General features: G+C 39.1%; 1 protein-coding gene across 3 annotated transcripts in view; it reads right to left on the reverse strand.

Annotated features, from left to right (window-relative positions):
• The window catches only part of LOC104042341 (E3 SUMO-protein ligase ZNF451), a 40,772-nt gene that overhangs the window by 16,636 nt on the left and 8,024 nt on the right, over positions 1–16,112 (reverse strand). For all 3 annotated transcript variants that reach the window (XM_064447875.1, XM_064447876.1, XM_064447873.1), the window contains exons 3-11: positions 14,668–14,751; positions 13,288–13,413; positions 11,656–11,767; positions 10,888–11,038; positions 9,364–9,490; positions 7,983–8,136; positions 5,836–5,983; positions 3,638–5,286; positions 2,367–2,501 (exon numbers count right to left, since the gene is read on the reverse strand). In XM_064447875.1, coding sequence (XP_064303945.1) covers positions 2,367–2,501; positions 3,638–5,286; positions 5,836–5,983; positions 7,983–8,136; positions 9,364–9,490; positions 10,888–11,038; positions 11,656–11,767; positions 13,288–13,413; positions 14,668–14,751 — 2,686 coding nt within the window. The remainder of the gene's footprint in view (positions 1–2,366; positions 2,502–3,637; positions 5,287–5,835; positions 5,984–7,982; positions 8,137–9,363; positions 9,491–10,887; positions 11,039–11,655; positions 11,768–13,287; positions 13,414–14,667; positions 14,752–16,112) is intronic.

Here is a 16,112-nt window from a genome sequence, read left to right on the forward strand (position 1 = left end):
CATGAAATAACACCATAAACCATTATTATGAGTGGGCATCTACAACAAGATGTGTAGGAGCCTTAGTGTTCCCAGGCTCTGCAATAATATAATTGACACTAGTAAACTGCTGAAGTGTTCTCCGATATGAATATGGCCCATTTTAATCACCATTAATTCTTCAGCGTAGGTTTTTCAGTTCAAGTGCTCTAGGGGCCATTCTCATGAGGCAGCCTGCATGCAGCAACCCACTTTGGGGGTTTGGCACTGACATGGGCTGGGCTGTGCCAGCGGGCACCCATGTTTGGAACATCCCTGGGACAGTGTCTTAACTAGCACAGAGGTACCTTTGGAAAAGAGGATCATATTAATAGAGGTTCCTAACAACAGATTAGTAACACTAAGACTGTATTATGGGTTATTTCTCTTTCTTAGATAAGTCAGAGAAGAGACATTTCTGACAGTAATACAGTTCAGACATTCCTGGGTTCAATTAGTTTTTCCTTACTGGATCAAAACAGGGCATTTTAACCTTGGAAAATAACAGTAACAGCACAGACGACTCTGTCATAACAAGCAAGCTTGGGGCAGTTAATGACAAACCAGTTTTGATTAAATTAAATAGAATAACGAAGTACAACTGAAAGCCAGTGTCTGAATTCAAGTGGAGAAAGTATGACATAACTGTGAAAGTGATTCTTTACTAAATAATTTTTTATAAAACTCAGGCAGAGTAAGTTTGGACTTTAGATGTCAAACAGGCCTGACATTTCTTCAAGTTAGATTCCTAACAGTTTATTTTTATCTGTAGAAAAAGAAAAAAACCCCATGTTTTTCAAAGGCCAAATGGACTGAATATCTACAAAAATAAACAATAAACCTTCAGCAATTAAAAGGCACAACCAAACCCAAAATCACAATAGCTCTAGAAGTCAAGGAGTGAAGAGGTGAAGTGAAATTTGACCAGAAGTCAAGCTGGGCAAAGCCTCACAAAACATAACAAGAACAAACAACAGGTTGTTCAGCCATATAGAAAAGAGAATACAAATAACTGGAGCAGCCAGGCAGCAAGGATGAAAAAGATATCCAGGATGATTAGATATAATCTAAATCCCCAAAATCAGTATTTTCTGTGGCTGTGTGCGTGCGCAAGAACACTGTTACTGTACAGAGAGGCCAAAGCCTAGGGAATGACAATACAGGTAGTGACACAGAAGCAATGCCTCAGCAGAACCCAACACTCAGGAGTATAACCCACTTTAACAGAGAAGACCAGAGGATTCGTCCCCAGAACTCCTAACAACCAGACATTAGACTACAGGTCCAGGAGCACAGCTGACTGTTTGAAGAACTTACACTTTACACTAACATACATATTTGCTCTGTCTCCATCAGCTAACTGGAATACCTGTTTCTAAGGCAGGGAAGTGATTCAGGCATTAACAGGCCTTTCTGTCCAATCTCAACAGCATGAAAACTCTCAGCTTTCAGAATGTCCTTGATTATCTTTCAAAAAAAGAGATAATCAAGAACATTAAGTAAAGAAAAAGTGCAGTGCAATGGTACTTACTAAGTGTAAACACACCTGACAATTCCTACAAGGAATCTGTTCAGATGATGCCTATGTTTTAGGCAATAAATATTTTGAAACTATCCTTATCTAGACCTTACTAAAGTATTCAGTGCAACACAGACAAAGCATTTTTAAAGGCAAGTACAGAGAAAACCAGTAGAAAAAGCATGAGGCAGACAAGAAGTTGGTTAAAGAACAGTCAGGTAAGGAAAAGTATCAAGTTAAAGGGATGCTATTGGTAGACTTAGCAAAAAGTTTTCTTACAAACCCATGACAATGTGCATTCCATCAATCACCTCATACCATTACTGATATCTTCCAGATGTGAGATACACCTATTGATGTACAGGATGACCAGGGACATCCCTTAAGAAGCAGACAGAGCCAAAGCCAGAACAAAATTCAAGGACAAGAGTGTAAAATCATGCCTTTTGGAACTAAAAAAGAACATTATAACAAAGACTTGGGAGTTAGAAAGAAAATAATCTCTGAGTATAATGGCTGTCCTGATAATAATGAAAACTTAGTATGATACAGCCTAAGTAAGTTCAGCAGGGAAGCCAGAAAGACTCCTAAACCTTTTCGCAATTCTGGAACAATATTCCACAAAGAACAGTAAGAGCAGAGGAGGTTAAGACTGAGTTAGAAAAGTTCAAGAATATTTTATCACATGGTGCCTGTGATGCTGTGACTTAAGAAGCTCTAGTGGCTGTTTGTTCCTGATCTTCATTCTCTCAGATTCAAAGAATCTCTGCTCAAGTACTTGTGCAGACTTGTTAATCTTATCTTCCTATTTCCTTCAACCACTTTTTACCTTGAAAGCCCCAGATAAACGTCCCTTGGTTCAGGTTAGCTGGCAGCTGCGTGAATAAGCTTCCCCAGTTGTCCAGATCCACCAACACAATGTGAGTCATGGTACTCAGGTAGTCAAGATCAGGAAGTTCACCATCTTAAATGGGATAAAAAGGATGCATTTAAAGTTTACCTGACTTTCTGGTCAACCAACATACATCAACTTAGATATGCTTTTGAAAAGTCATGTATTCAACTGTTCTATAAGCTGGAAGTTACAAAATGTGATCTATTTGGCGATGGGCTTTTTTTTAAAAATCAGCCGAAGTAGTATTTAGTAACGCACAAATCAGACAGAAGAAAGTAGAATCTAGCTATACAATGGTGCAGAGCTGGATAGTGCTGTGGTAAGCACAGAAAGCTGTTGTCCTGCACTGAGACATTTTAATAGTCCCTTTAATATTCAGCTGTGCACCCCCTACTATGGCAAGTCTCCGTGACACTGAATTGCTCACATGCACAAAGGCACATAAAATGTTGAGACACATACTTTTTGCTGTATATCCAACATAAATGTCAACCTTTTAATAAAAAATTAAATAAAAAATTATCAAATTATGACACTATGAGTAATTAAAAACACTTCTAATTTTTGAACACAAGGTAGACCTTCAGCATTCTTGATGTCATTCTTAGAAGTGACATGAACTTCAAAAAATATTTGCATGCTCAAGGCAAAAAACCTAATATGTGCTGAGAGTATAAATTCTCAGCTGGAATTATTTTTTGGCAGGCTAAAGAAAACTGAGAAGATGATGTTATAATAGGACTGCCCACACAGAAAGCTCTACCAGGCTCATAAATATTTATACATACAAAGAAGGCAAGGTTCTTGTGAATGTGTGTGTATTATAGACCACTTCTACATTTCTAGGAGTTAGATCTCTCTTTGGGGAGCTTGATTGTTCCTTTCTTTTCACACCAAATTATGCTCCCAACTAATTTGAAAATTAAATGTTTCAAACCTGGAGTTCTCACATCTGCCTACTTTTTGGTTTTTTAAGACTTCATGCATATGGCATATAGCAATACATTTTTTAGTCCAAGTTCTGTAAATTCAAATACTGAAAATTCAAAATGTAGCTTTGAGAAATAACAAATATTAAATTCTGAGCTGATTTATAGACTGGATGTGCGCAAATGGTATGCTACATACTTGTACTGACATTGAAAGAGAGAGTGTGTTAAAGAAAACAGTATTTTTCTAATGTTGAAATTAAAGTTTCTACAAACCTTCACCAGGTTCTTCAGAGGGTTGTGAGCTTTCTTTTTTTTCTTTCTTTGCTAGTATTGGTCCCTGCAGAGGGGACGACTGTGGTCTTTCCCAAGTCTTGGATGGAGATGCTTGAAGTTTTAGCTTATGAGGTTTTCTGTCCACACAAGCCCCGCTCGCAGTGAACTTGAATACTGTGTTTTCCGACTCTGATGCAAGACTTGATAGATCAGGCTTCTGCAAGAAGCAGTGTTTCATGTGATAGTGCTGATGTGCGCTCTGAAGATCGTCGAAGTTTTTGTTACACGCAGCACATCTAACAACGTATATTTCTTCCTTATGTTTCACTGACGTGTGACTGTTGAGATGACTCTTCAAATCGGCAAAATTCTGTGCAGTTGCAGAACAGAAGCAGCATCGAAACCATAAGTTTCCTTTTTGCAGCATGGCTTTCTGACAATTCACATAATCGTTCCTCCTGTTTATTCTGGAGACGTAAGTTGTCCGGCAACCACAGGTTAAACGGTCTCCTTTTTCTACTGGGAGGAAGTCCTCCTCTTTTTTTATTGATACCTCCATCTGCTCAGGCACAAATGCATAGTCTGTGCTATGAATCTCCTTATAATGGATTAGAAATTCTTCTTCTGTGTCAAAGAAAAGATTACCGCAAAGGCCACAGAAGTATTTAGTCTGTATCTCCTGGTTGTGATGCTCTTGGAAGTGCCGCTGTAACGTTCCTAGTTTCCGAAAGTGATTTCTGCATAAGCCACAGCAGTATCTGTGAAACGCATGGCTTTCTAAGGACATGCAGTGTTGTTTAACACTCTCTTCAGATTCAAACATCTCCTCACAAATGCGGCATTGCCAATTTCCCAGAATAGGACTTTTTTCAGGGGAGAGTTCTACAGGACTAGGAACGCTGTCTTTCCTTTCACCTGCAGAAATGCACGCTGTGTCAGAAGCGGATGGCATGGGTTCATCTTCTAGAGCTTCTTGCTCGTAATAGTAACTATGTCCACCATGCAGTTCAGTCATGTGTCCCATAATATCCTCTTCTCTGAGATCTACAGAGCACACTCTGCACCAGAGAAGAAAATTAGTCAAGTGTGCTCCCCCATGAAATCGACTCATATGCAGGCGGATAATGCTTGAATTTTCAGCAAGCTTTCCACATACAGCACACTTGTGACAGATCCTATTTGCTGATAAAATGTGCTTTTCTACTGACTCTTCTGTAAAAAACTTTCGAAGGCATTCACAAAACCAGGCTTTTACTTTGCAGGCACTACCTTGACTTTGGTTTGTTACATGATCTTCATTTTTGTCTTTTAAATCGCTCTTCCGTTTTGAAGCAGACCCGCTTTCACTGGTAGACTCACTAGAAGCCAAATGTCTTTTAAGAAGTGGTCTTGACCGATCCACAGCATGGCACAAATGAGACTGATTTTTATTTTTTCCATTGATATGACAGAACATCAAGATGGATTCTTCCAATGTAGTAAGAACTTTAACGTTATGTCGAGTGGTTTGCTTATGCTGGGTGATCTGATTCTTATCAGCAAAGAGTTTATCACAGTTCTCACAGTGACCTTTTGTTTTAAATATCTCTGCAACCTGGGAGATGCTCTTCTTTGACAGTGCCACAGGCCCAGAATTACGACAACGTGTTCTAGAATAGATTAAAAAAAATAAAGAAGTTATATCGTAACCTGAAGCATTTTTAAACTTTCAGATGTACTTTGAAATATTAACTAGTAACTACAGTAATTAGTGTGTGGAAACAGTGCCCTCTGTACACTTTAATTCACCTACTAGGCTGCCAACAAAAACATACAATGCCTATCTAGTCTCCACACTTTAAAGAGAATTAGGTGCTAGATTCCAAAACTAGCACTTAGATTGATGCTTATGTGTTGACTCAGTACATTTCAGAAACCACATGCTGCTGACTTATAAATAGTGGAACAGAGGCCAAGTTCTGTTACAGCAAGTAACAAAAAGGATACAGACATCGATCGGCATTCTGCGATGCATTGTGTGGGGTAAGGCGGGGTAAGAGTCATGGAAAGCGGGCAGTTTTTTGGAAGTTTGCTCAGGGAGTCAACATTCAGATGGTCCCAGATGCCCTGAAATCCACTAGCACCACTACGAACACATCTGCCTATCTGTTTTCAATCTATGGACATACACATTGTAAGGACAGCCGTCTCTCACAAACCTGAAATGAGCTGTTAATTCCATATGTGAGCGCAGTATCTGGGAGCAGGATATACACTTCACTTGGAAGGGGACCTCTTTGCACAGAGATATCAGAAGGTTCTTTGCATAGGAGGGGAAAGGTAGAGGAAGGCCAGCCTTCATTTCATCTATAATATGGAATGGCAGAAAGTGCAACCACGCGTTAAAGAGTTCTTTCATAGTGTTTCAGCTCTCAGATGACATAGCTGCAATTGTACTCATTTGTCACAGGGTTCAGAAAGCAAGTTACCATATGTCAGCTGAGTCACAGTGATTATGCCATGGAAGCATTAAGTAAAACTGCATTAATTTTTTAATCTCATAGCTGAATCTGTTTGCATCTTCCTTTTTCATACTCAGCAACTGACTCTACTTCCCTTTTCTTCCTTCTGCAAGGTCACATCAGACACATATCTTCAGAAGGTTCTTACTGACCTTCTTCCCCTCCATCTATCACCACCTGTCTACTCTTACTACATATACTTTTGTTTAAAGCCATAATGTGTTTAAGAAAAAAGTATGCAATTAGTTTAACAAGGTCCCACATACTCTGACCATCCCTCTCTCTTTCCTCATCCTCAGTGTTAACTCTCCTTAAGTATTTAGGTGCAGGACTTTCTGTTGTTCCAAGCACACATTCCATGTCTAACACCTGGTACCAGCAGAATTAAAAAAAATTCTGTTAAAAAGAGAATGGGAATTGGCTTATGAACTATATATTGCTGTTCTGCATCTTAGGAGGCAAATACTCTCCGAATTTTTTGTTTAGTAAGATGTGATGATCAGCAGGCAGCAGTTCAAGGTTATGCCTTTCAACTAACTTCACTGCCAGATCTTGCAGAGCATGCCGGTAATATTAATCATGAAGATCTACCAATGCAAAGGAAAAAGTGGAGCAGTTCCTTTTTTTGCTCTGAGCTAATCGCTATCCATCTCTAAAGAAGAAAACGCTATTTTGTGCTTTTAATCTTTTCAAAGCAATAGCTTACCAGTAATCTGTTTTTAAAACCTATGGCCTGATTTTAGAGGCATTTACAGTCAGCACATTCAGAATTACTAACTTATTTGAGAATAAAAGTACATTAGATTTACAATACATAAGAGACCTCAGAACCATGCAGCTGATGGTCAGTTCCATGAAGATGGCAGTACTGACTCAACCTGCAGGAAGAATTCCTTCAAAGCCTGTCTTTACTGTACACTTCCTGCAACCACTCTCGGGGAGGGGAGAAATAGAAGACAGTTATGAAGATGAGAAATAAGTATACCAATCCTTTTGGCCATGTAAGTGTAGCTTTCAGCATAAGCCACCTAAAGTATGGCAGCTTCTTGAATAAGAAATCAACTCCGTCTACATCTCATCTGTCTCAGCCATTTACCCAACATTAAAGTAAATGCTTTAATGCCTATTGCTTATATTAAAGCTAAAAAGTCAATACAGCTACAATGGTCATTAATCCTGTTTTCAAGACCACAATCAGACAGATGTCTTTGGTGGAAAGTAGTAAGTATGGTTCAGGATGTTACCAGCTCACAACATAACCAGTATTTTAGCCTTCAGTAGCAATGTGGCCAGTGTAAAGCATCAGACCGGCAGCACTTTTCCAGCTAAGCAGGCTAAACTGTAATTATATAGAGAAGAAACTTTCACAGATCTTTTCCATCAGGAACTCCAAGGACACCAAGAAGAAAAACAGCCTCCAGCAGACTTCAGGCAGTACAGTAAGTGGAAGGAACATCACAGCCAGTGTGACTGGAATTGAAAAGAAATTTATGTGTTTTTGTCCGAGCTCCTGTCAACATGCCAAATGTAAACTTATTTAGGACAGTAGTTGGACAGAGTCCAGTGAGGAGGATGAGAAGCTTATGGAAGAGACCTGACAGCATGGAGGTAAAGGGAAGTCTGCTTCTCATTACAGGAGCTGTGATGGAGGAATCATTTCTGCACAAAAATATTAATTTCAGAGCAGCTCCTCCTACAGAACTGTATCACATTTACAACCTTAAAAGAAAAATAAGGATTTATTAAAAACAAACTTTAAAACCTTAAGCTTTTTACACAGCAGAAAAACGCAATTATCAGAAGGGATGAAAACCAGTAAAACAGTACACTTAGCAGCAACATACCACTCAATTTAGAAACCTGGAGGAAGTGGTTCTTTCCTGACATATGCTGCAAGCATTCGTCTCTGTTGGTGAAAAGGAGGAAGCAGTTTGGGCATGCAAAACACTGAATATGCTGTGGAGGGAGATCTTTTTTATGTCCGTCATCTTCATTTAGCTGGAAGAGAAAATGACCTAGTTAGGAAAAGTATTAAGTCAAGAAACCAGTCCCAGTTCTCCTCATGTCCTTCCATTCCTCCCTCCCGTGGTAATAGTTTCACTTGTAGGTTTTCAGCTACCACATCTATGTTTATCTACAGCCTACCCCTATGCACTTCAGCTCGTGAGTCACAAGGAACTGGCCAAATGGCCATTGTCAAACTCGGCTGCTCATCCTCACCCTTTCCCCAAACTTGTTTGTAACTCCTGCTAACACCCCTGGACGCACCACAGGCATACAACTTGGAAACAATGGAAAAAGAGCAGGGACAAACTATGATGCAATCTTTCAAGCTTTTCAGTTATGACTCTGCATCAGGAGTTACTACTACTAGCTAAAAGTAGTCCTATTTTCAGAGTATCTAAAATTTCCCTGGAATTTAACACAGCTTCTGGAGACTAGATGGGTACACAACAGTATTTACTATTAAAACACTAAACTTTGAAAATGCTATCCCTTATCCAATTCAACACCAGACTGCTTAAATAAAACCATGCACCCAGAAGATAACACCTCAGCATCCGTCACTGAACTGAGGTTTTACAGTGGTTGAGTTATGAAAAGAAGGGAGAGAGCGTGCATTATTAAAAAAAGTGAAAAGAGTGGAGGTAGGGAGTAGCAGCAACAAAAAAGCAAATACTATTAGCTTATATTCAAATCAAAACTCAAATGCTAGATTATCCGTCTCCGTTTTGTAAGTTAACTAGTGAGTAGCAGCGAACACATCTATCAGACTGGAAACAGAGAAGAAAAAGTTGCATCTGAATCACCCAAGTTTCTTTTCTCATTCTGCTGCCTCTTTTTCATCCCCCATCTCCCTTCTGCTGCTTCTCTTTACCATCTTATTTCACCCTAACTTCTTGCCTTTATCCTTCATAGTTTTGGAGATTAAAAAAAAAAAAAACAGGAATACCTTTGACAGCACCAAAAGAGGGACAAGAGGTTCAAGACAGAACTACTGTCCTCTTGAAAGCACAACCTAATGGTCAGATCTAATAGCGGTACTGTCAGGATACACCAGCTGTTTGAAACACAGCAGAATAAGAAAACTATCTTGAAGACTAAAAGAAGGGAAGGGGGAGGAGGAGGGTTAAAAAGGAAAAAGAAAAATCAGTGCATAATTATACATCTTGAAAACCCTCTACTACGTTCAGTCAGGCAAGTTACTTATCCTTATGATCTTACCTTAGATAAAAGATGATCACTGTACTGCTGAGAGGTTGAAAATCTTTTGCAGCATACCACACAGGCAACGGCATTATTTGGGGGTCCATGTAATGTAACTGTTGGGTCACAAGGAGAATGATCAAACCTGGAGAAGAAGAAACAAATAACAAACTAGTCCCCTTTAAAAAGTCAAAATAGTTATTTAATGGGAAGAATAGTGTCTTTTGAGCTGTTCGACAAAAGGCTATCAAATCAGCCTAAAAGGTAGAATTCCTTACTTCCCCTATCATTCGCTATTTCAGTTGAAGTATCCTGTACAGAGGTGATTCCCCTGCAGCTTACCTGTTACAATGACCACTTTGCAGAGGAATCATACTGTTTTTAAGAGCAAGAGAACTAACAAAGCCTCAATTTCCTACAGAAGGATTTTAAAAGTTTATTTTTACCTCCCTGCACTAATTCTGGCTGGGATGGAGTTGATTTTCTTTGTAGCAGCTTCTACGGTGCTGTGCTTTGGAATTATGAACAACTATGTTGATAGCACAGGGATGTTTTAGCTATTGCTGAGCAGCGCTTGCACAGTGTTAAGGCTGCCTCTGTTTTTCAGAGTGCCCACGAATGAGCAGGCTGGGGGTAGGCAAGAGGCTGGGAGGGGACACAGCCAGGACAGCTGACCAAAGGGATATCCCACACCATAGAGTGTCATGCTCAGCAATAAAAGCTGTGTGAGGGAGAAAGAAGGGGGGATAGTTGGAGTGATGGCTTTTGTCTTCCCAGGCAATTGTTACGTGTGATAAAGCCCTGACTGCCAACGGGAATTCCTTACTTTGCTTTGCTTGTGTGTGCAGCTTTTGCTTTACTTATTGAACTGTTTCTATCTCAGCCCAGAGTTTTCTCACTTTTACCCTTCTGATTCACTTCCTGCTACAGTGAGGGAGCAGCTGTGTGGGGCTGAGCTGCCTACCAGGGTTAACCTACAACATTCACCACAAACCTACAACATTCCCCACAGCTTCTCTCCTTACCATCTTCCCAACGACATGTTCACTAGTTAAAAGGCAATAGATGGTAGAATAGACCCCAGACATACTGAGTGCTGACTAGCAGCAATCAGCTATGAAGAGATGTCTGGCCTATGGCTCTTGCTCCTCTTTCCCTTCATTAGGGGCATTTTTTTAATCTTACCATCAAGTAGTATACATAAGCCTTTTGCTCCATTTCAAGTTTGGATGAAGAAATAACAGAACTGAAGAACAGAAATCTTGTTTCTCAAGAAAAAAAGCCATCCAGCTATTAAAAACGCTCAATGAGAGGAGGAAATCAATTCTGATTGGAAGAAAACAAAACAAAAAACCCCAACAAACCCAAACCCACCAGGAAGCTCATCACATTGTCTATATAAAATCTGTAACATATAAATCTGCTCTCCAAATGGAATTTTGTCACTATAGGCAATTTAAAGTAGACTCGACTGTGATGTCCTAAGTTCAAGCATATTCTTTCATCATTATTTCTTGCACTGAGCTCTTGTACTATCCTTACCTTTGAAGGTGACCTAGGAGAAGATGTCCATTATCAAACTCTCTGTTGCAATGCATCACAGGACAAGATATGGGACTGCTGTTGACTTGTGTCTGACCTGCCCTCTTATAAACACCCCTTTTTCCACTGTTAACGGTGCCTGGTTTGAGACCTGTGTTATAAAAAACACCCACTTAACCAGCATCTGAATTATAGAGGCTTAAGAAAACAAAGAAAATAACAGAAAAGCCCTAAAGCATTTTAAAAAAATCCAAGTTATATTCATTCTTAAAAGCAAATGCACTGTAACTCAATCCTACTACGGTAAGTCTGCTCTTTCAGTTGAAGAATCTCTTCAAACCTCAGTAGGATTAGTTTTCAGACACTTTGACATGCTTCCTCCAGGTCCTCCAGGCAATATTTTAAACTGACTGAACTTCCTGAGGTTATACTTATGTAGACATTTTCCTGTGCAACAGTTCACCAGCAATGTTTTTTCTTCTAGCAACTTTGGTTATAAAAGTAGTTAACATTGCCTTAGTGGGTTTTAGAGTTTGTATATTATATTTTCTAAGCAGCAAAACATTGGAAGAATAGCTTTTATGGAAATGAGTGTATAAGAACTTTCAAATGCCACACTCTAGCAGAGTTAATATTTTAAGATTTGGTTATGCATAAGAGGCACCTGCAAGCTCAGTGTCAGTATTGGTCAGTGCAATTAGCACATGTTCTATCCTGCAACACAGGACTTATAAAACATATCACTGGAACTTAGTTTCCTATTCTTACCTGGCATTTTTAACCACTGGTCCACACATAATCTTGCAGCTTCTGTGTCACTGTGCTCCCGAATAAATTCTAGTTCTTGCAATCCGTGAGCATATTGAGAATCAACTTTCTCCTGAAGGGGAAAGCATATCAGGCAAGGTGGCAATCAAAAAAAATTTCAAGATTAAGTATGCATACCAAAACTTACATGTGGGTGTCTAAAAGCGTAAGAAAAAAAAGGCACCCACATAAACCTAAGGGGGGCAGGGGGAGGGAGCTCTTACAACCTGACTGACTTCTATATAACACAGTAAAGGTGGAAAGTAACAGCAATAAATTAAAAAAATAGTACCAATTTTTGTGCCCCAAATAAAAGCTACAGCTTAGGACAATTAATTTACTTTTATTGCAGCTAGAAGTTTCTGAAGCATGTACAAAACCAAAAAGATAAAAAGAACAATAATGAAATTTAAAAAACAAAAAGCAACACAAAATGGTTATTGAAACCAAAGAGTCAATTTATTCCACTGCTGAGGGGAAAAAAAAACAAAACAAAAACCAAAAACACACATGCAGTTTCACTTTGAAGAGTAATTTTAATTCTGCAGATTGCATTACCTGATGAGGAGTGAGGAGCTGCCCAGCAGGAAAATATTCATCATTAACAAAAGGATTTTTTTTAGCCTCCATTCTCAGGCTACTTTAAAAGCTACATAGCTACCTCTGAGTCCACTTTACAGTTGAAAAACTGTATGTGGAGGCATTAACAGATCTAAAACAGATCCAAAATTTAAGTGGAGGAGACAGGAGAGGGATATAGGCCTCTGGACTTCAAGGCTACCTTGGACTACATCTAAGATCCTTTTACTCTGTTGTATTGCAGTTGCATACTCTATTGTAGACTATAACATGCTGTATAGTACAGTTATGTGACTTTAAAAAGCCATTATCAGTGTTCAGAAAATTAGGCTGGAAAGCCATCATGTTCCACAAATATTGGATTTGCATTTGTCCCTGTTGAATTTCCTGAGGTTCTTGTAAACTCATTCCTTCAAGCTGATAGCAGCCCTACCCTTAAGCCTATTGACTGCGCCTCCCAGTTTGTAATAAGAATTAAAAATCCATGCCTTTCAAATGGCTGCACAATACAATTAACGGAATTCAACTTTAAAATTACGCCTTATACATAGAAAATTTTATCCCATTATAAAATATTACCTGATACAAAGATTTAATGTGGCAAACAGCTCCCAAAAATCTCAGACAAAACCAAGTAGATAACAAGGTCTGCTGCATGGTAATTTGTGATAACTGTTATTTTTCAATTATCTAACCAGAATAATTGATGCTAAGGTCCCTCTGCTACATAGATGAACAAGAGAACAAGGTTTTGCCATTGCCTTGCGTGAAGTTAGGGGTTTCCCCCCCCCCCCTTTGGAACTGCAATAAGACTAGCAAATTGATCAGTTAAAAACCACTGAACAGGCAAAGTCCGCACTGTCTTTCAAACGATGCCCCTGAAGCAAAAATCTCTAGTTGCTAGTTCCAGGTCTGGCTCACCAATCTTTTTATTTACCTAGTAATGAAAACAAACACACTCTGACTACAATGCCTGTATTACACAGCTGTACCGAAACAAAATACTTCCAATACCTTAAAGGCCTTGTTTTTCTCTTCTTTTTGCTGTTTCTCTACTTCAACATGGCGTGCCAGACGATCCAAAGTTGATGCAACCCGTTCTTTCTGATAGTCAATGTGATCTTTACGCTTAGTATTTCTCTACAATTGAAAAGTTAACCTTTTATTTGGTAATTGTTAAAGTTAACCTTTTGTTGGGTAATTGTTAAGTGACAGGCTCTAGTACGGTGAAAAGCGATGCCCAAGCATCAGGACATAATTGAGTGCAGATACTCCAATCCTAAATTCCATAATCTACCTTTTTAATTCTCTCTTCCTATTTACCAGGATCTGTGACTTTGGTTAAAAAAAAACAAACAAAACCACTCCCACCCCCTGCATATTCAAGGCAATTCAACATCAACATTAGCCTCACCAAAGCACTAGAAGGAACATGGATGATTGTACTGGGTGTCCTAGAAGTTTCCAACAAATTAAAAGTTAAGTAAATTCTTCTAAGTAGTTAAACAAAATTCCTAAAGGTTTCAAAGCCAACAGGCAGCCCCTCTGAAAAACTGAGAACTGATATCATTCTTGCTCTAAGTCAAAATTGCCCTGTTTCTTCAGAAAGGCAGATCATTAGCTTTTTCTAGCATAAGCGATAGGCCATGCACAATAGTTCACTCCTGCTACATGAGCAGCTCTAGCAGTCATCACTGTGGAGTGAGCCTCTGCACGTACAGAAGACCCACCTTTCCTTAAGAACCAGGTTTATTACACACATCCTCTACTGCAACACTGGAGAACAGAAGTCAAGAGATGGCCACTGCTGCCAAAACCAACTCTAGGAGTGTCATTCTCAGTCACTGTCCCTCTCAAAGGCCCCCCAGAGTAGGCACAATAAGCTTGGGGGATACATAAATTGACCAGCCCGCTTCTGACTCATACATTCTTAGGAGGGATTATGAAGAAAGAGGCTAAGTTAAAACCCAGCTGCCATCAGAGTAGGGTCCTTAAACCTATAAACTGCTCCTAAAGTTATTTTAGAAGGAAAAGGCCTGGGAGTAGGCCAGATTTGCATTTGCAGGTAAGAGATTGGACACGCTCACTTCTGAGGTCACTTGTGAAGTGACGTTTTTCTTCTACACACTTGCTGAAACCACTGAAAGCCAAATAAAAGTCCTAAGTCCATTTCAAGAAGGGCAAAAACAGCTCTGGAAAAAAATGAATTGTCGGCATTCTTGCCTTCCACTCAACAGTAGGTAAAAATCAAAAGACTCTAATATTGGTTTATTTTTTCATTACTTGTTAAAAATACCTCTAACAGTGTTTTTGTTAGGAGTAACTGATGGGAAAAAATACAGGAGACTATTTTATTCAACCAAGAAGTCCCAAAATACATTACACCATGCTCACGTGAACATAAGAACTGCTGTTAGGTTCTTCATCCTCACTACTGACAAGATCAATGCACTCAAGTACAGGTCTTAAAGGTTCCTCCTGGAAGAAAAAAAAGTAGTGTTAAAAACGCACACAAAAGCATTAAATTGTTTTCCTCAGATAGAAAACGTTGCATGCGCTACAGCACATTGTCATCATTAGCAATACCTGACAGAATTTCACCAAGGTTTCAAGAGGGTGCAGTAATGAAATTCCTGCAGGGCAACTCTTCCACTTAAACTAATCCACAGAATTGGTAAAACATGCAAGAAAGTAAGTATTCACAAATAATTAAAATATCAACTTAACATATAACTATCAACTAGGAAAAAACCCTCAAATTAACACTCTTGGCTTGCTTAACAACCTTACATTCTTCACCTTCTCAATCAACTTAGATCTACATTTTAAGGACATTCAACTTGCACCATTAATTCAATGGTAGTAGGGTAGCAGGCTGTTACCAAGAGAGGAACAGTCTTCAATTTCACTGAGTAATGTTAAATAGGGGTTGGGTTTTTTTTGTTTTGGTTTGGTTTTTTTTGTTAGTTTTCAGGGTTTGTTTTGGTTTTCTTTGTTTGTTTTTAAAAGGACAAAAATTAAATTCCAACTCCCAGAGAAAATAACCTCCTTTGGCATTTCAAACATTAAGGAAGTGGGAAACAGTTTAAGCCCTGAAGGCTACCCCTTTCTGAGTGGATATTCCATAAGCAGGTTACAAGTGTCTTCTCCTTATTGAAATAACAATGAGGGAGAGATCATTTTATTTTAAAAGAAAATGCACTCCACCCATTCACACAACATACTCAAAAGCACAAACACACATGTTCAAATAGCCTGTCCAGCATTCAGTTGCTAAGACGTGCATCCAGGAAGCCTGGCCAGGACCCCACACATGGACAAAGGACCTGGGCTATCAACAATTACTTAGGTCTTCTCTATTCTTCCTAGCTTGGCAGCCTTATGCTCCTTTTGTATATTTCTAATCTTTTGTCTCTTTCCAAACTGCCCCTCCTCTGTGAGTCACTAAAGGTTATTGATTTTGTCTCCTCCCGAGGATGTCTTAAGGCTCTATCCCTGTTCTTTCTCTTCTGCAATCACCTTAATGGTTTAAGCCTTGGTTTTAATTTGTGTGAATCCTGTCCCTTGCTTTCCTGATTTGAGTGTCTTCAGAAACTTCATGTAGATGGTCTGTGACCTCAATGACCTGCTACAGTATAGGTAGTATCAAGCACCAGTTGATTTACATGCCTTCACATGCCCCTTTTTTTTTTCCATTCTGTCTGGTGCTTCCACATGTGCATATATGTATGTTCCTATTCACTCTCCATTCATACCAATTTTATCATTTCTACTACACACTTTTGGTAGATAGCTGAATGTTGGTCATACATGAAAAAGCAAACAGGGAAGAAAAATCA

This window comes from Phalacrocorax carbo, chromosome 3, assembly GCF_963921805.1.
Source record: "Phalacrocorax carbo chromosome 3, bPhaCar2.1, whole genome shotgun sequence".
Classification (NCBI taxonomy): Eukaryota; Metazoa; Chordata; class Aves; order Suliformes; family Phalacrocoracidae; genus Phalacrocorax; species Phalacrocorax carbo.